General features: G+C 37.2%; 1 protein-coding gene across 2 annotated transcripts in view; it reads left to right on the top strand.

Annotated features, from left to right (window-relative positions):
• LOC136880963 (luciferin sulfotransferase) overlaps window positions 1-20,838 on the top strand; it is an 84,648-nt gene that overhangs the window by 44,504 nt on the left and 19,306 nt on the right. For both annotated transcript variants that reach the window (XM_067153520.2, XM_067153529.2), the window contains exons 2-4: window positions 13,654-13,856; window positions 13,996-14,095; window positions 18,446-18,596. In XM_067153520.2, the coding sequence (XP_067009621.2) occupies window positions 13,655-13,856; window positions 13,996-14,095; window positions 18,446-18,596 (453 nt within the window). In that variant the 5' untranslated portion in view covers window position 13,654. The remainder of the gene's footprint in view (window positions 1-13,653; window positions 13,857-13,995; window positions 14,096-18,445; window positions 18,597-20,838) is intronic.

The following is a 20,838-nucleotide window of genomic DNA, read 5'->3' as shown; positions in this document are numbered from 1 at the left end:
ATCTATCTATCTATATATATAAAATAACTTGTCCTGACTGACTGACTGATTCATCATCGCCGAGCCAAAACTACTCGACATAAAGAAATGAAATTTTGGGGGATATATTCATATTAAGATGTAGGTGCTCGCTAAGAGAGGATTTTTTGATATTCCGTCGCTAAGGGGGTGAAAAGGGGGGTGAAATTTTAAAAAGAGTGTATCTATATCTCAAAACTTTAAAAGTTTACAGATGTAAAAATTGGTATTTAGAATCTTCTTTTAAAATAAGGATACACGTATTTTTTTGTTTTCTGAAAACCCCAATATGGGGGGGGGGGGGTGAAAAAGGGTGAAAATGAGGAAAAATGGGTTGAATGCCTTCAATCAGGATACCGGTACTTATATCTCAGAAACTGAAGATATTACAGACCTCAAAATTGGTACTTTTGATCTCTTTTAAAAATAAAGAAACACGTATTTTTTTGTTTTTGGAAAATCCAATTAATGGGAGGGTGATAAGGGGGGTGAATTTTTAAAATGAGTGAATCTCTATCTCCAAACTTTTAAAGTTTGCAGATGTAAAAACTGGTATTTAGAATCCTCATTAAAAATAAAGAAACACGTATTTTTTTGTTTTCGGAAAATCGCAATAGGAGGAATGAAAATGGTGGAAAAAGGGTTGAATGCCTTTAATGAGGCTACTTATATCTCAGAAACTGAAGATACTACAGACCTGAAAATCGGTTTTTGGGATCACCCATTAAAAATAAAGAAACACGTATTTTTTTGTTTCTGGAAAATCGAATTAAGGGAGGGGGGTGAAAGGGGGGTAATATTTTAAAATGAGTGTATCTATATCTCAAAACTCTTAAAGGTTATAGATGTGAAAATTGGTATTTAGAATCTCCTTTAACAATAAAGAAACACGTATATTTTGTTTTCGGAAAATCCAATTAATGGCGGTTAAACAGGAGTGGGGTGAATTTTTGAAAGACTATATCTACAGAATATCTTGGAAACGTAAAATGTTACAGACGTAAAAAGTGGGTGTTTGGAATCTCCTGTAAAGGTAAAGAAACATTTGTTTGTTTTTGGAAACTCCACTTAAGGGGAACTCAAAAAAGGGTGAAATTTTGAAATGAGAATTTTTACAGTATATCTAAAAAACTTAACATGTTACAGAAGTGAAAAAATGGTATTTTTTTATCTCTATTAAACATAAAGAAACGTGTATTTTTAGTTTTCGGAAATATCACCTGGGTGCGAGGGGGGGTAAAAGTGACTGAAAATGGTGTTGAATGAATTCTTTTAATTAGGCTACTGATATATCAAAAATGAAGATTTTACAGACGTGAAATTTGATATTTTCAATCTGCTTTAAAAGTAAAAATACACGTATTCTCTTAAAATCCAATGAAGCGGGGGGAGGGGGGTGTTTAGAATTGAAAAATTAATTGGCTTAATTGTATGAGAATACATGCATCTAATAAAAACTAAAGTTATTACAGATGTGAAAATTCGTATTTGGATCTCCTTTCAAAACAAAAAAAAAAAAAACAAAAAAACCCGTTTTGGCCGGGAAACCATCTTGGAGGGCGGGAGTGTAAAGGAGTTGAATTCCTTTCATGAGGACACATAAATAAAAAACAGAAGAAGTTAGAGTCGTGATAACTGGTATTTAGAAGATCCTTTACTATTAAAGAAACAAGTATTTTTTTCGGTAAAGTTCACTTAGGTGGGGGGGGGGCAGTAGTGTGAAATGAAGTGAAAAAAGTAAATTACTTTTATGGGGATACTTATATCTCAAAACTGAAGGTAATAGACGTGAACATTGGTGTTTGGAATCTCCCTTAAACATAAAGAAACAAGCCTTCTTTTAATTTTTTTGCGGGGGGGGGGGGGGGGTAGCGGTAAATAAACTTAACGGCGGTGGGGTGTAGAAGGAGGTGAGACCAATTGATTTTACTGTTATTAATGTACTTATAAGGATCCTCCGATGCTCAGGCGGCACCGCGCCGGCCTCTCAAAGCTGGGTTCCGTGGTTCAAATCCCGGTCACTCCATGTGACATTCGTGCTGGACGAAACGGAGGCGGGACAGGTTTTTCTCCAGATACTCCGGTTTTCCCTGTCATCAGCCATTCCAGCAACACATAATAATAATAATAATGTTCCAGACCGTCGTCAAATGTGCGGACCGCGCTGGCAACGGCTCCTGGACGGGTAATGACTATGAATGCAGTCCGGCCGCGGGTTCAGTGCCGCCAAATCACCCAATATGACACCACGCGGATCTCCTGAAGGATTTTATCCATATTAAAAATGATTAAAGGAAAAGATGGCAAAGATTTACGGACCCAACTGACCAGGAGGAATACCTGAGCCTAGCCCGGGAAGTACGAAATCGATTGTTGGAAAGGAATATTGAAAAATAGGAGGAAACGTGCTGTAAAATAATAGAAAACGAGTCAGATCGGGAATTTTGGAGGATTCTCGCAGAAAACGAGTCAGATCGCGAATTTCGGCGGATTATATATCTAAAACAATAAGCATTCAATTATAAATTTCAATATAATACCGTAGCGAAGCACGGGTATCTTGCTAGTATAAATATAAAATAGCTTGTCCTGACTGACTGACTGATTCATCATCGCCGAGCCAAAACTACTGGACATAATGAAATGAATTTTTGGGGATACATTCATATTAAGATGTAGGTGCTCGCTAAGAGAGGATTTTTGGATATTCCTTTGCTAAGGGGGTGAAAAGGGAGGGTGAAATTTTAAAATGAGTGCACCTATATCTCAAAACTTTAAAAGTTTACAAATGTAAAAATTGGTATTTAGAATCTTCTTTGAAAATAAGGAAACACGTATTTTTTTGTTTTCAGAAAATCCCAATAGGAGGGGTGAAAAAGGGTGAAAATGGGGGAAAATGTGTTCAATGCCTTTAATCAGGATACCGGTAGTTATATCTAAGAAACTGAAGATATTACAGACCTGAATATTGGTACTTTTGATCTCTTTTAAAAATAAAGAAACACGTATTTTTTTGTTTTTGGAAAATCTAATTAATGGGAGGGTGAAAAGGGGGTGAATTTTTAAAATTAGTGAATCTATATCTCCAAACTTTTAAAGTTTGCAGATGTAAAAATTGGTATTTAGAATCTTCATTAAAAATAAAGAAACACGTATTTTTTTGTTTTCGGAAAATCGCAATAGGAGGTGTGAAAAGGGGTGAAAAAGGGGTTGAATGCCTTTAATGAGGCTACTTATATCTCAGAAACTGAAGATATTATAGACCTGAAAATTGGTGTTTGGGATCTCCTTTAAAAATAAAGAAACACGTATTTTTTTGTTTCTGGAAAACCCAATTAAGGGGGGTAAAAAAGGGGTAATATTTTAAAATGAGTGTATCTATATCTCAAAACTTTTAAAGGTTATAGATGTAAAAATAGGTATTTAGAATCTCCATTAAAGATAAAGAAACACGTATATTTTGTTTTCGGATTATCCTAATAGGAAGGGTGGAAAAGGTTGAAAAAGGGGTCGAATGCATTTCATAAGTCTACGTATATTTCAGAACCTGAAGATATTACAGACCTGAAAATTGGTGTTTGGGATCTCCTTTAAAAAAAAACACGTATTTTTTGTTTGTGGAAAATATAATTATGGGGGGGGGGGGTTGAAAATGGGGTGATTTTTTTTAAAATGAGTGTATCTATATCTTAAAACTTTTTAAGTTTATAGATGTAAAAATTGGTATTTAGAATCTCCTTTAAAAATAAAGAAACACGTATTCTTTTGTTTTCGGAAAATCCCAATAGGAAGGGTGTAAAAGGGTGAATAATGGGTTGAATGCCTTTCATGAGGATACTTATATTTCAGAACCTGAAGATATTACAGACCTGAAAATTGGTATTTTGGATCTACTTTAAAAGTAAAGAAACAGGTATTTTTTCGTTTTTGGAAATCCAAATATTGGGGGGTGAAAACGGGGGTGAATTTTTTAAAATGCTTGTGTCTACATCTTAAAACTTTAAAATTTACAGATGTAACAATTGGTGGTTAGAATCTCCTCTAAAAATATAGGAACACGTATTTTTTGTTTCCAGTAAGTCCTAATAGGAGGGGTGTAAAAGGGTGAAAATGGGTTGAATGCCTTTAATGAAGATACACATATCTCAGAAACGAAAGATATTACAGAACTGATAATTCGCATATGGGATTACCTTTAAAAATAAAGAAACACGTATTTTTTAGTTTTTGGAAAAGCCAATTAATGGCGGTTAAACAGGAGTGACAAATTGGGGTGAATTTTTTGAAAGACTATATCTACAGAATATCTTGGAATCGTAAAATGTTACAGACGTAAAAAGTGGGTGTAAATCTCCTGTAAATGTAAAGAAATATAGATTATTTGTTTTTGGAAACTCTACTTAAGGGGAACCCAAAAGGGATGAAATTTTAAAATGAGAATTTTACGGATATCTAAAAAACTTAACATGTTACAGAAGTGAAAAATGGCATTTTTTTATCTCTATTAAACATAAAGAAAAGTGTATTTTTAGTTTTCGGAAATACCACTTGTGTGGAGGGCGGGGGGGGGGGGGGAGGGTAAAAGTGACTGAAAATGGTGATGAATTCTTTTAATTAGGCTACTGATATCTCAAAAATGAAGATGTTACAGACGTGAAATTTGATATTTGCAATCTGCTTTAAAAGTAAAGAAACACGTATTCTCGGAAAATCCAATGAAGGGGGGGGGGGAAGAAATGAAACATTAGTTGACTTAATTGTATGAGAATACATAAATCTAATACTAAAGTTATTACAGACGTGAAAATTCGTATTTGGTTCTCCTTTAAAAACAAAGAAAAAGGCGTTTTGGTGGGGAAACCATCTTGGAGGGCGGGAGTGTAAAGGAGTTGAATTCCTTTCATGAGGACACATAAATCAAAAACTGAAGAAGTTAGAGTCGTGATAATTTGTATTTAGAAGATCCTTTGCTATTAAAGAAACAAGTACTTTTTTGCGGGAAAATTCATTTAGGAGGAGGAGAGATTATTGTGAAATGAAATGAAAAAAAGTAAATTACTTTTATGTGGATACTTATATCTCAAAACTGAAGGTAATAGACGTGAACGTTGGTGTTTGGAATCTCCCTTAAACATAAAGAAACAAGCATCCTTTTAATTCTTTTTCAGGGGGGGGGGGGGTGGCTGTAAATAAACTTAACGGCGGTTGGGTGTAGAAGGAGGTGAGACCAATTGATTTTACTGTTATTAATGTACTTATAAGGATCCTCCGTTGCTCAGGCGGCAGCGCGCCGGCCTCTCACAGCTGGGTTCCGTGGTTCAAATCTCGGTCACTCCATGTGGCATTCGTGCAGGACAAAACGGAGGCGGGACAGGTTTTTCTCCGGATACTCCGGTTTTCCCTGTCATCAGCCATTCCAGCAACACATAATAGTAATAATAATAATAATAATAATAATAATAATATTCCGGACCGTCGTCAAATTGCGGACCGCGATGGAAACGGCTCCTGGACGGGTAATGACTAAGAATGCAGTCCGGTCGCGGGTTCAGTGCCGCCAAGGCACCCAGTATGACAGCACGCCGGATCTCCTGAAGGATTATATCCGTATTAAAAATATTATAGGAAAAGATGGCAAAGATTTACGGACCCAACTGACATGGAGGAATACCTGAGCCTAACCCGGGAAGTACGAAATCGATTGCTGGAAAGAAAGATTTTAAAATGGGAGGAAACGTGCCGTAAAATAATAGATCGGGAATTTTGGTGGATTCTCGCAGAGAACGAGTCAGATCGCGAATTTCGGCGGATTATATATCTAAATAAGCATTCAATTATAAATTTCAGTATAATACCGTAGCGAAGCACGGGTATCTTGCTAGTATATATATAAAATAGCTTGTCCTGACTGACTGACTGACTGACTGATTCATCATCGCCGAGCCAAAACTACTGGACATAATGAAATGAATTTTTGGGGATACATTCATATTAAGATGTAGGTGCTCGCTAAGAGAGGATTTTTGGATATTCCTTTGCTAAGGGGGTGAAAAGGGGGGGTGAAATTTTAAAATGAGTGCACCTATATCTCAAAACTTTAAAAGTTTACAAATGTAAAAATTGGTATTTAGAATCTTCTTTGAAAATAAGGAAACACGTATTTTTTTTGTTTTCAGAAAATCCCAATAGGAGGGGTGAAAAAGGGTGAAAATGGGGGAAAATGTGTTCAATGCCTTTAATCAGGATACCGGTAGTTATATCTAAGAAACTGAAGATATTACAGACCTGAATATTGGTACTTTTGATCTCTTTTAAAAATAAAGAAACACGTATTTTTTTGTTTTTGGAAAATCTAATTAATGGGAGGGTGAAAAGGGGGTGAATTTTTAAAATGAGTGAATCTATATCTCCAAACTTTTAAAGTTTGCAGATGTAAAAATTGGTATTTAGAATCTTCATTAAAAATAAAGAAACACGTATTTTTTTGTTTTCGGAAAATCGCAATAGGAGGTGTGAAAAGGGGTGAAAAAGGGGTTGAATGCCTTTAATGAGGCTACTTATATCTCAGAAACTGAAGATATTATAGACCTGAAAATTGGTGTTTGGGATCTCCTTTAAAAATAAAGAAACACGTATTTTTTTGTTTCTGGAAAACCCAATTAAGGGGGGTAAAAAAGGGGTAATATTTTAAAATGAGTGTATCTATATCTCAAAACTTTTAAAGGTTATAGGTGTAAAAATAGGTATTTAGAATCTCCATTAAAGATAAAGAAACACGTATATTTTGTTTTCGGAAAATCCTAATAGGAAGGGTGGAAAAGGTTGAAAAAGGGGTCGAATGCATTTCATAAGTCTACGTATATTTCAGAACCTGAAGATATTACAGACCTGAAAATTGGTGTTTGGGATCTCCTTTAAAAATAAACACGTATTTTTTGTTTGTGGAAAATACAATTATGGGGGGGGGGTTGAAAAGGGGGTGATTTTTTTTTAAATGAGTGTATCTATATCTTAAAACTTTTTAAGTTTATAGATGTAAAAATTGGTATTTAGAATCTCCTTTAAAAATAAAGAAACACGTATTCTTTTGTTTTCGGAAAATCCCAATAGGAAGGGTGTAAAAGGGTGAATAATGGGTTGAATGCCTTTCATGAGGATACTTATATTTCAGAACCTGAAGATATTACAGACCTGAAAATTGGTATTTTGGATCTACTTTAAAAGTAAAGAAACAGGTATTTTTTCGTTTTTGGAAAATCCAAATATTGGGGGGTGAAAACGGGGGTGAATTTTTTAAAATGAGTGTGTCTACATCTTAAAACTTTAAAATTTACAGATGTAACAATTGGTGGTTAGAATCTCCTCTAAAAATATAGGAACACGTATTTTTTGTTTCCAGTAAGTCCTAATAGGAGGGGTGTAAAAGGGTGAAAATGGGTTGAATGCCTTTAATGAAGATACACATATCTCAGAAACGAAAGATATTACAGAACTGATAATTCGCATATGGGATTACCTTTAAAAATAAAGAAACACGTATTTTTTAGTTTTTGGAAAAGCCAATTAATGGCGGTTAAACAGGAGTGACAAATTGGGGTGAATTTTTTGAAAGACTATATCTACAGAATATCTTGGAATCGTAAAATGTTACAGACGTAAAAAGTGGGTGTAAATCTCCTGTAAATGTAAAGAAATATAGGTTATTTGTTTTTGGAAACTCTACTTAAGGGGAACCCAAAAGGGGTGAAATTTTAAAATGAGAATTTTTACGGATATCTAAAAAACTTAACATGTTACAGAAGTGAAAAATGGCATTTTTTTATCTCTATTAAACATAAAGAAAAGTGTATTTTTAGTTTTCGAAATACCACTTGGGTGGAGGGCGGGGGGGGGGGGTAAAAGTGACTGAAAATGGTGATGAATTCTTTTAATTAGGCTACTGATATCTCAAAAATGAAGATGTTACAGACGTGAAATTTGATATTTGCAATCTGCTTTAAAAGTAAAGAAACACGTATTCTCGGAAAATCCAATGAAGGGGGGGGGGGGGGGGAAGAATTGAAACATTAGTTGACTTAATTGTATGAGAATACATAAATCTAATACTAAAGTTATTACAGACGTGAAAATTCGTATTTGGTTCTCCTTTAAAAACAAAGAAAAAGGCGTTTTGGTGGGGAAACCATCTTGGAGGGCGGGAGTGTAAAGGAGTTGAATTCCTTTCATGAGGACACATAAATCAAAAACTGAAGAAGTTAGAGTCGTGATAATTTGTATTTAGACGATCCTTTGCTATTAAAGAAACAAGTACTTTTTTGCGGGAAAATTCATTTAGGAGGAGGAGAGATTATTGTGAAATGAAATGAAAAAAAGTAAATTACTTTTATGTGGATACTTATATCTCAAAACTGAAGGTAATAGACGTGAACATTGGTGTTTGGAATCTCCCTTAAACATAAAGAAACAAGCATCCTTTTAATTCTTTTTCAGGGAGGGGGGGGGGGGGGGTGGCTGTAAATAAACTTAACGGCGGTTGGGTGTAGAAGGAGGTGAGACCAATTGATTTTACTGTTATTAATGTACTTATAAGGATCCTCCGTTGCTCAGGCGGCAGCGCGCCGGCCTCTCACAGCTGGGTTCCGTGGTTCAAATCTCGGTCACTCCATGTGGCATTCGTGCTGGACAAAACGGAGGCGGGACAGGTTTTTCTCCGGATACTCCGGTTTTCCCTGTCATCAGCCATTCCAGCAACACATAATAGTAATAATAATAATAATAATAATAATAATAATAATAATAATAATAATAATAATAATAATATTCCGGACCGTCATCAAATTGCGGACCGCGATGGAAACGGCTCCTGGACGGGTAATGACTAAGAATGCAGTCCGGTCGTGGGTTCAGTGCCGCCAAGGCACCCAATATGACAGCACGCCGGATCTCCTGAAGGATTATATCCGTATTAAAAATATTATAGGAAAAGATGGCAAAGATTTACGGACCCAACTGACATGGAGGAATACCTGAGCCTAACCCGGGAAGTACGAAATCGATTGCTGGAAAGAAAGATTTTAAAATGGGAGGAAACGTGCCGTAAAATAATAGATCGGGAATTTTGGTGGATTCTCGCAGAGAACGAGTCAGATCGCGAATTTCGGCGGATTATATATCTAAATAAGCATTCAATTATAAATTTCAGTATAATACCGTAGCGAAGCACGGGTATCTTGCTAGTATATAATAATAATGTTAAGTTACGATGGAATAAAACCTACACAATTTGAGAAAATAAAAATTACAAGGACGTTCAAAATGAAATCATACATATATTTTAAACGTTTGTTTGAATAACACAATACGCGACGCTGAGCTAATCATCAGACGCAGAATGAAGTAAGGCCACCAAGTGAATGTAATACAGCAGAGTCTATAATACCCCACAAAACACGACAAGATTAACATAAAGTTCAAGTAATTAATGTTTCTCAAAATGCAAATAGTCTTAAAGAAACGTAGATCAAAACACTCACGAAAATTACAATAATGAACGTAGAAGGGCGAATTCTTGGAAATTAGTTAGCGAGTTCCTTCGATTCTTCATTCCATTAAGGGAGAGAAAGGGGGGGGGGGGTGTTGATATTTTTTAAATCCGAATCACTGTTGAAGCCACACTTCACTATTCACGACTTACCTCTTCCATTAGAATAAACATGAAAAAAGGACTTTGAGGAGGGCCAGCCATTCCTCTTCAGTCCCGAAAAACAGACAACGTGCAGAAAAAAAATTCTTTATGAATATTGTATATTTTAGACAGAATATAGTCAATTTTACATTACAAAATGTCAAGTTTTTGAAAAAAGCATGGTACACATATGTGGACCTTGGGTCTCAGCTGAAATTTTTTGACAGTCTGGAATATATTTTTGCTTTAGTTCATGATACTTCAGAAAACAGTTGTTCTTTAAAACACAAAGGTATACATTACACTTAAGACATACAACTCTTGATCGAGATTTACAACCTTGAAGGCGACATTTCGAGGCATTTTTATCTTCTTTGTAAACCGAAAAATGTCCCACTTTATCGTAACGAAACTCAGGAATTGGTTGTGCTACGACCTTCCGCTGTTTCATCGCAGGACCTCTAGACTCGTCTTCTTTATCACTTGCTGACTGTAGCAATTCGGTGGAAGTACGAGGCCTCCCACGTTGCATCCCTGCATTTATGGCACCACCTTCAAATTTCATCAGGGCTTCTCCAACATGTTTCCGAAAAATTAAGAGTCCGGGAATGTCCTTCTTTGGCACTGAATTCTCTTTGCAGTATCTGAAATGCATCAGCCAGCAGTTAACAATGACGAGGTCAACAAAGTGATTGAAGGCACGTACTGGCCACTTGCGGGTTCTGATATCACACCTGTAGTATGATATGTACCGGTCACACAGGTCAGTTCCTCCCATGTAAGTGTTGTACCTGTTTACGAGTGCCGGCTGGTCAACGTTTACCTTTTTCTTCTCCCCTTTGGACCAGCGTTTGCACTGAGAAACTGGCTCACTTCCAATGCATGTTGACAATAGGATAACACTCTTGTTGTCTTTCCATTTCACTAAGCACATCTCACCATCATCTCGTACTAGTTCATCCCACTCACCTCTTTGAAGCACATTATCTCCTTTTAGTTTCTTAACAGCGTTGCCTACTCTGTTTTTCATTACAGTGCCTGTCTGATATATCTGATGCTCGAGGAGACTTTCAGCACATTTGACGCTTGTGAAGAAGCGGTCTGTGTAAATGACATGATTGCCATCATTAGGTACAGATTTTACTAGTAATCTCACAATACTAGCTCCTAGACCAAACATTCTCAAATCCTCCTCAGGAACAGTCCCTTTTCCGTGATAGATTTGGAAGTCCAACACTAGGCCATCTCTTGCGTTAAGAAAAAAAATTTTCAATCCAAGAGGGTTAGGTTTGGATGGAACAAATTGCCGGAAGCCACAGCGTCCAGAGAATGGGACCATTTGCTCGTTAATGGCCATATGATTCGATCGTTGTAGAGACTGACACTTCACCTGAATTTCATTGAGAAACATACGAACTTTCCACAATTTATCAGTTTCCTCACTTCGATCCTGCAGGTTGTCAGCAAAATGCAAGAAATTTTGCAGTTCGAAAAACCGATCACGTGGCATGGTATTAGCAATTAATGGCACTGCAATATCTTGAGACCGGTATTGACGGACCTGGGGAAAATTAAATGTACCCATTAACACATGCATGCCTGTAAAATTCATTATTTCAATGTAGTTCGTGTTGGCGGAACGATGCTGGGTTTGCACTGAATATAGGTTAGTCTCGTATGCAACCTTCTTCCAAAAATCAATGCTGAGATATTCAAGAAATGATTCCAACACTCTTTTCGGCTCACTGTGGTCAGCTGCTAATCTTTCTGGAACAGGAGGTCCACGGGATTGCATTCTGTGAAAGAATGAACAATGCACAGGCTGTAGAGGCAATCACAGACGTGCTATTGTAATTTATCATCATCATATGTCCTAATAACACAGAATAGTACAAAATGTAGGCATAATGTAGATAGGGTGTACTTCTTAGATTTCCACATGGGATCTCTGTTTTTAGGCTTTTTTGGAATGGGTTTCTCTCGCGATTCTTCATATTCTGAGTCACTGCTTGAAGGACTATCACTACTGCTGAATACTGGTAAATATGTTCCAGATTCATCATCACCATCATCATCCGACACATCCACATCACTATTATTCAATATTTCAGCGATTTGTTCATCTTCCAGCAACCCTACATGCAATTAGGAAAGAATATCAAACATTGTTCAACATAACCTAGAATATTATTTCAGGTACTCGAGACCTAAGGTACACATACGTGGACCCTTTTTATTAGCCTCGCAGAATGTCATGAAGTGACCGAACTCAATTTTCAAAGAGGTTAAAACATTACTACATATTCCCTCCATTCCCTGCAATGATAATATAACACTAAAATGTGCAAGTTTTGTTGAATGATTCAGTTACCTTCTTGGGTGTAGTGCTTGGCCGCCATTTCATGAAAACACCAATTTCTTACGCGTGCAAACGGAGTAAACACAGCAGGAGGTTCCATCTGGTGACTGAACTTAGAAGCTTGGACCTACACATACGTGGATACTCGGTTTAAACCACAAAAAAGGTTCACGAACCGCCAGCAATGGACTCTAAACCAAGGTACACATATGTGTACCTCTGGAATGAAGAGGATAAAAACCAGCTATTCTCTCGCCCTTCACTTTCGCTTGTCAATCCCTCCGTTCTTGGAAGAACTGGTCCTCCTGCGTTTCCATCCTCTACCTTTAGAAGAGTTGATAGGCATTAATGCCTCATTATACCTCCTCGTAAGGCAATAATCACTAACACCACTACCATGACCTTCACTTCTTTCTGGACGTCATTCCCTTCAAGTTTCCGGGTCTGCATATTTCCATCTTGCCCTCATTTCGGTCTGTGGTGTCGGGAGGGTGTACTCCTACACGTAGATCAAGGTTTACGGCAGGCAATTCAACCAATGCAAGTTTGATCTTCTCCTGGATTGGCGTTCATCAGGATGCATGTTGTATGAGGGACTCTGTATCACCTGTAACTACATGTCCATTCCAGTGCAGCCTCGCCTCTCTCACCTTGTATCAGAAAACTTCAAGTGTGTTCAGGAGTCTTTATTAATTTCATATATGAGCCATCCTTGTGACTTCCAGAGACTATCTTAGCATTCTCATTTACACCATACGAAGCATATGTTCATGCCATTTTGTTGTCACCCAACATTTGAGTGATGTTGGGTAGAGCGAAAGGTACCTATACGTTGGATTCAGGTACAGCGCAATCGTATGAACACAAAGGACACGTGTTACTTCAACAGGCAGCATTAACCCTCAAGTGCCCCGCGTTACATATGTGTAACATTGAGATTTAGTATTTTCCTGTCTCTATGAAACATCTCTGCCGCTAATTCCCATTGTGACAGATCAGTAACTATACATACTATTAAGTTTTCAATTATACGTAGAATATTTATAGAACAATCATATAAATATCATTCTGAAAATTGTTTTCCCATGGAGACCTATCTTGGGCTATAGAGGGTTAACGCGCTCTCGGGTATTCAAGAGCATGTCGCCAATAATTGTTCTGCGGGAGGGACGAACTCTAAAGCCTGAAGACTTCATAAGTGGGGTTCCGTTGAATAAGATAGTGCCGTCCGCTTGGTCACCGTACTGTAGGTATTCAGTTTTCGGAAGTTTAAGCCACAGTAAAAAATTGTCGAACATTCTTTTCCGTTGGTTGACCGGTTCCTGATATAAAGCATAAATCATCAGCGTAGAGCAAGGTTAATGGCTATAGGGTAAGTTAATCTAAAGACACCGAGTATATGCAGTACAAAAACTACAATGAATATGTTTAGATTAATCAAGTCAAATACAGATCGATTTTTAAACAGAGATTCTGAATTATATTATGAAATATAGGCTCCAATAAAATATTCAGTTAGTCTGATGTGCACATGATAATACTTCTCAAGGATATAATAGCATAAATCGACCAATGTTTCCCTGTGTTACAGCATGGATATCAAAGTAGAAAAGATGACCGATTCTCTGACCGCAGAGCTGTTGAAGCACTCGACAGGTTCGTTCAACAACGGGGTCTCTAGGTTCGGACCCAAGGGGTGTGTCCTTCCGACTCCCTATGCTGACTGGGCGGAGAGAATAAAGAAGTTCGAAGTTCGAGAAGACGACGTGTGGATCGTCACCTTCCCTAAATGTGGTAAAGTATCTTCTTATTCTTTGAGAGCTGTCTCCTCAGGTGAGGCTGGTAGTCACCACAGAAGAGTATTCGAATATTTCACTGTGATTTACATTTAATCAACGGTGAAGTCATTAAAACATCAGAAATGTTTGCACAGGTACCACATGGAGCCAGGAGATGATTTGGTTAATACTTCACGACCTGGACTGGGAAGGAGCGCGCAAGACAATTCTCATACGTAGAAGCCCGTATGTTGAGTAAGTTCTTGAACACACAACTCTGCAACATGTGAAAATGACGCCCATTATTCTACACCATAGAATTGTCCTGGCAACTAAACTTATTTTGCATAGCAGAATGGCACACTTAATAATTACGAGACCTTCTAAGACTTTTTATGGTCATAAGTTTGGCATTCACGATCAACGTCTGATGATATGCAGTCAAATCCCGAGCTAGAATGCATTTTCAAGATACCCAACGTATCTTGCCAGGACTGATTGGGGCTGTAAGTTATCCGAATTAATGAAAGTCTGGATTAAACATAATACCTTATGAAATGAGCCAAGGTATGTACATAAACACTGTCTTCAATAAAAAGAACGTGTACAGTAGAGTATTTTAAATTTTAGAAGTACAAAGGTTATTTAGTATACACAAGATATAATGCAATAAATTATTAGGCCCTACAAAATAAATAATGCAGTACAGAACTAGAAAATGGCAATCAAGCCACACCTTCATTGACCACACTTAAAACGCGTGGTTTGAAGAAACTGCTGATCAATCAATCAATCAATCAATCAATCAATCAATCAATCAATCAATCAATCAATCAATCAATCAATCAATCAATCAATCAATCAATCAATCAATCAATACTGATCTGTGTTTAGGACAGTCGCCCAGGTGGTAGATTCCCTATCTAATGTTTCTCTAGCCTTTTCTTAAACGATTGCAAAGAAATTGGAAAAGTATGTAACATCTCCCTCGGTAAGTTATTCCAATCCCTAACTCCCCTTCTGTAACCGAATGTTTGTCCTAATGTGTTCCCTTGAGTTCCAACTTTATCTTCATATTGTGATCTTTCCTACTTTTAAAGACACCACTGAAACTTTTTCGTATACTAATGTCATTCCAGGCCATCTCTCCACTGACAGGTCGGAACATACCACTTAGTCGAGCAGCTTGTCTCCTTTCTCCCAAGTCTTCCCAGCCCAAACTTTGCAACATTTTTGTAACGCTACTCTTTTGTCGGAAATAACTCAGAACAAATCGAGCTTCTTTTCTTTGGATTTTTCCATTTCTTGAATCAATTAATCCTAGTGAGGGTCCCATACACTGGAACCATACCCTAGTTGTCTTACCTAGTTTCTCTCTCCTTTAACTCCTTACTACAACCCCTAAATACCCACATAACCATGTGCAGAGATCTGTCCCCTTTATTAACAATCCTATTTATGTGGTTCCCCAATGGAGATCTTTCCTTATATTAACACCTAGATACTTACAATGATCCCCAAAATAAACTTTCAGCCCATCAACGCAGTAATTAAAACTGAGAGGATTTTTCCTATTTGTGAATCCCGCAATCTGACTTTTAACCCCGTTCATCAACATACCATTGCATACTGTCCTTCTCACAACATTATCGAGATCATTTTGCAGTTGAATACAATCTAATAAGTTATTTATTACTCTGTACAGAATAGCATCATCCGCAAAAGGCCTTATCTCTGATTCCACTTCTTTACTCATATCATTTATATATACATAAGTTAATATAAAGTTTCAATAATACTGCCTTGAAAAATTCCCCACTTCATTATTACAGAGTCAGATACAGCTTTGCCTGCCCTAATTCTCCGAGTTCTATTTTCTAGAAATATAGCCACCCATTTAGTTATTATTTTGTCTAGTCCAATTGCACTTAGTTTTGCCAGTAGTCTCCCATGATCCACCCTATCAAATGCTTTAGACAGGTCAACAGCGGCACAGTCCATTTGACCTCCTGAATCCAAGATAGCCGCTTTACCTTGCTGGAATCCTACACGTTGATCTTCAGTAGAACAACCTTTCCTAAACCCGAACTGCCTTCTATCGAACCATTTTTTAATTTCGCAAGCATGTCTAATATAATCAGAAAGAATGCTTTAGCAAAGCTTACGTGCAATGCATGTCAAAATGACTGGCCTGTAAATTTTCAGCTTCATGTCTCTCACCCTTTCCTTGATACACAGGAGGTACTATAGCAACCCTTCATTGATTTGGTATATAAGTAGTTCATTTATGAAAATATTATAATCAACTGGGCCGATGACCTAGATGTTAGACCCCTTTAAACAACAAGCATCATCATCAACAATAATCAACCCATTCACCTTGGTATATCCTCCGAAATCTTACCAGTTCCATCTGCTTTTCTAGTTTTCAACTTTTGTATCTTATTGTAAATGCCGTTGTTATCGTAGGTAAATCTTAATACCTTTTTAGTATTAGCCATCTCCTCCGCCTGGACATTACCCTTGTAACGTACAATCTTTATACATACTGCTGATTGAATACTTCTGCGTTTTGAAGATCCTCGCATACACACTCCCCTTGTTAATTAATGAATCCTGGAATGTCCTTCTTGGAGTACCTATACATATTCTTAGGTTTTACACTAAAATTTGTGTGACTGACAATTATGCTTGCCATGCTTGATCTTTCGTTGTCTTCTTTTTACATTCATTTATTTAATAATTAACTCATGCATGTGCCTCAAATGTGCGTAATACGCAGTTATTTTTCATCCTTGTTATCTTCAATGTATTTAATGACCAATGTTTATATTGCCTTTAATTTTACTAAGTTTTGGCTTAGGGTTAATAACATCACCTGCTTCATCCTGGTCATATTTATCCCTTTTAGAGCTTTCCGCAGCGATCACACTTCCAACTATCTCCTCCTCTGTTAAAACGTGATAACCTGGTTCATCTTCTGCTTCTAGCCACAAATCAGTATTTTCCATTATTGCTGAATTTTCACCACCTTGGTGGAGGATGTTGTGAAAATCCTCTGTTTCCATTCGAGCCGTATCTGGTTCAAGCTCTTCATTTATTAAAAGTTTCTTCCAAGAGTTAACCAAAGTTGATAGTTTTATATCATTGACAGCAGTCCCGAAATTGAAAATCATGGACCTGAAATTGTAATTTCATTTACCGGCATGTATTATTAGAAAGTGGCTGGCCGGATTAAGCGAAGTCGGGGCTAATGGGGTCCGAATTAATGAGATTCTACTATACTTATATTTCATGACCTACTCGAAATAAATGTTCAACCTATTAGGTCGTGTTCAGTGGAAGGTTGTGGGCTCGGATCCATTTGGTGCCCAGTTGGGCATTTTTGTTCTATAGGCCTACTTAACATCTCTTCGATGTGTATTGTTTGTACTGAATTCGACCTAATACGTTGAACGTTTATTTCGAAAACCCCACCTTTCACGTGCTAATTTAGCCGTAAGAAATTCAAACGTAAATCAATTCTCTCGGACAAAGCCAAATGATGCGTTTAATGTGCAGCCCGAGTTACTCACAGATTAGAAATTTGACCAAAGCAAGCAGCAGAAACCCTTTTAAGAGAAGATAGTAAACATTTTCTTTATACTGAGAGGTTCACCATTGGTAGCAAGCATGAAATTGTTGAATAGCTGCCTCCAAATATTTAAAACAATATTTAGATATTCCAGAAGCTCTTGAGGAACAATTAAGTTACTCATACAGATAGGATGGTCCACATCATTACTTTCCACATATCAGTCAGCAATTAAGTTTCCGAAGAACAGCTCCACTTAGGTCAAAATAAACAGTGACTGTCTCTACTCGCAAGATAATTGATCTCTTTACAGAAAGAAGTGAATCAGGCTTCAGTATGATGTACCACTACATCTTCCATGGCATTGACCTCTGAGAAATTGTAGTTGATGCTGATTCAACCCCCTTCTAGGGCTAAGGCTTTCCCCAACTACTTCCAAATTCATCTTTCATGCGCAGACCTTATCGATATTGGTCCCGAAATGCTTGTCACGATATCACAACTCTGCTTCACTATCTCTGGGGTACCATTCACTTTTCACCCTTATCAACTTCATGGGATCCATTCTAGCTAAATGACCTGCCCAATTCAACATTTGAGCTGAATTTCTCTTCCCACTTACTTTACTCCAGTTTTTGTACCTAATTTCAGTGTTTTGTAGATAATCTTTCAGGGAACTTCCTAGCAAAGTTTTTTCCATCCGTCACATACGTTATTTATATTTAAACTGCCTGTATGTTCACCATATGCAAAAACAGACCGAATATACGTGTTGAATATGTCCCTGTTGATGTTCATGGGAAAGTCATTTTTTAGGATAAAACTTGGTAACCAATACTGACGCCAAGCATTTGCAATTCTCCTATTCTCCTTCTGACCTCCTTATCTTGTCTGTTAAGGTATGAAACTATGTGACCTAGACAGACATAGACTTCTACGCAGTTATTAATATAACAAAAATAATAATTGTTGTTGTAGTAGTATTCACGAGGAAGTCACAAAATGGTCTTCTCATCTCTTCTATTTTGCAGATTTGGCTGCTTGATGTCGGATGATGACAGAGAACGAATGGGTACGCCCGATACTCTAACCAACGCACACCAACTTCCTTCTCCACGTTTTCTCAAGAGCCATCTGCCGGTAGAACTGCTTCCCGATCAACTCTGGACTAAAAAGCCTAAGGTAAGCAGATTTGTATGTACAAATTGTTAGAAATATAGTTCATATGTAGTCTCCTCACAAGTGCTTTGCACGCGGATTTGCTAGTAAGCTTTTGTTCTTGCAAGGAAGCCCGAATCAAGGAACGTAGAGAGCTCCAGCGAATTTCGAATTTGGGCCTCCTGCGTAATTTATTAAGAAGTAAATAAAATATAAAAGTAATACTAATAATGATAATAACATCATTTAGACTTTCACGGGTTTATGCCGTATGATGAACTATTTAAACACTCTCAGCGCGTTTCAAAAGGAACCTTACCTTTCTGATCAGGAGACAACAGAGAAAAGAAACATGACGCATCAAAGGTTGCCAGGAGAAAGCAACAAGGAACTTAAAATGGTGCCCTAAGATGTAAAAGGGACGCCATTTTAGCCCCATGCGAGTTACAACGAATGGCAACAGAAAAGCATCATTTTTCATTGGTTCTTATAATAGGTAGCCATGATCCACTGAGGTTGTAGCCTGTATCGCGGTTGAAATTATCTGGGTTTTTACGTTTTTCAACCGCCTCCATGATGATCCCTAGACGATAAAGTTTTATACGGGCAAGAACAACCACTTTTTGGAACATGACATCATGACCAAGTGTTAAGGCATGATCAGCAACAGCTGATTTATCAGGTTGGTTGAGTCTGATACACCTGGTATGTTCTTTGATGCGAGTACATATCATTCTCGAAGTCTTCCCAATATAAACCTTGCCACAAGTACAGGGAACTCTGTAGATACCAGGCTGTTGCAATTTACGCAAACTGTCTTTAGTTTGTCGCAAGAGTTGCCTAATCTTAATTGATGTTCCAAAAAGAGTTCGTACATGTTACCTACGTAAGATTTCGGAGTTGACCAAGTGGTCATTTCCTGGATCATCTTAATCGCCAGCACCTTTCCGTATTTTTCACCATGGAAATGGAATCTGACGGTAAAATACAATTTTTAGATGTTCTCGTCACCAAGAAAGAGAATGGATCTTTAGGATACAGTGTTTATCGTAAGACTACACACAACAATAGATATCTCATTGCAGGATTCTCACCATCACTCTGCTCAGAAACATGGTATCATTGCAACTCTAACTACCAGGGCCAGGAGGATTTGTGTAGTGCAGCTCTACAAGAGGAAATTAACACTTTGAGAGCAATGGTTACAGCGAAGCTTTGATCTCTACGATTCTGAAATCGACGCAAAATCGGACGTCGGTTGATGTAAAAGAAACTACTTATCTACCTTACATACATAACACGACAGATCGTATTGCTAAAATCTTACAAAAGCGCCATGTACGAACTCTTTTTGGAACATCAATTAAGATTAGGCAACTCCTGTGACCAACTAAGGACAGTTTGCCTACATTGCAACAAACTGGTATCTACAGAGTTCCCCGTACTTGTGGCAAGGTATTTATTCTACCCTTCCAGCCTTTGATATCGGGCGTCGGCAAAGTCCCAGGGTCGTACACGGGTGATCCCGAGAGATATCTTCGAATAAACCAACTAATCTTAAATTACTAAGCAGGAAGGATAAGAGAGAAGAAAAAATAAAAATATAAAGATATGAATGAGAATCTTTATTGCAAACAAATTTATTGAAAAAGAAAAACTTTGGCAAAGTAAAAAATATGGGAAATAAATTCAAAATGATAACACTTCGCTATAAAAACTGTCACTCACGCAATAGTTCAATTAAAACACTTAATAATTGATTAATATTACAAAATCGATCTGATCCATTTTATATTTGTTTCAATTAAGCACTAATGCTTTATATTTTGAATTAACAAGTCGGCCTAATTTCAAGCTAATCCAATTCCACTCATGAAATTATTAACATAAAAGCAATCTTCTGTCGTAACACCAAATCCAAATAAATGCATATTGAGTGGTTGAAATATTATTACATCATTCGATAAATTCATATTAACGTCTTCGTTACAAAAAGATACTGCCGACCTCAACTTAATTAATTTATTTATTTAATTACCACATTTTGGGTTCCATCATCAATAATCTATTAACATTATTCCAAATATAGTTGATCGGTGTTATCTACATCAAATTGAGTGACATTTCAATCAAACATTTAATTACATTTCTCACTGTACATTACTTCGTTAATCGATATTATATCATCATCTCTCTCGTGGTTTACTACCTACCATCTACAAACAACTAACATGAAACGAACCCGGACCGACGAGTACATCGGATG

The sequence above is a fragment of the Anabrus simplex genome, chromosome 1 (assembly GCF_040414725.1).
Source record: "Anabrus simplex isolate iqAnaSimp1 chromosome 1, ASM4041472v1, whole genome shotgun sequence".
Taxonomy (NCBI): Eukaryota; Metazoa; Arthropoda; class Insecta; order Orthoptera; family Tettigoniidae; genus Anabrus; species Anabrus simplex.
This window is presented reverse-complemented; position numbering and strand designations above follow the sequence as displayed.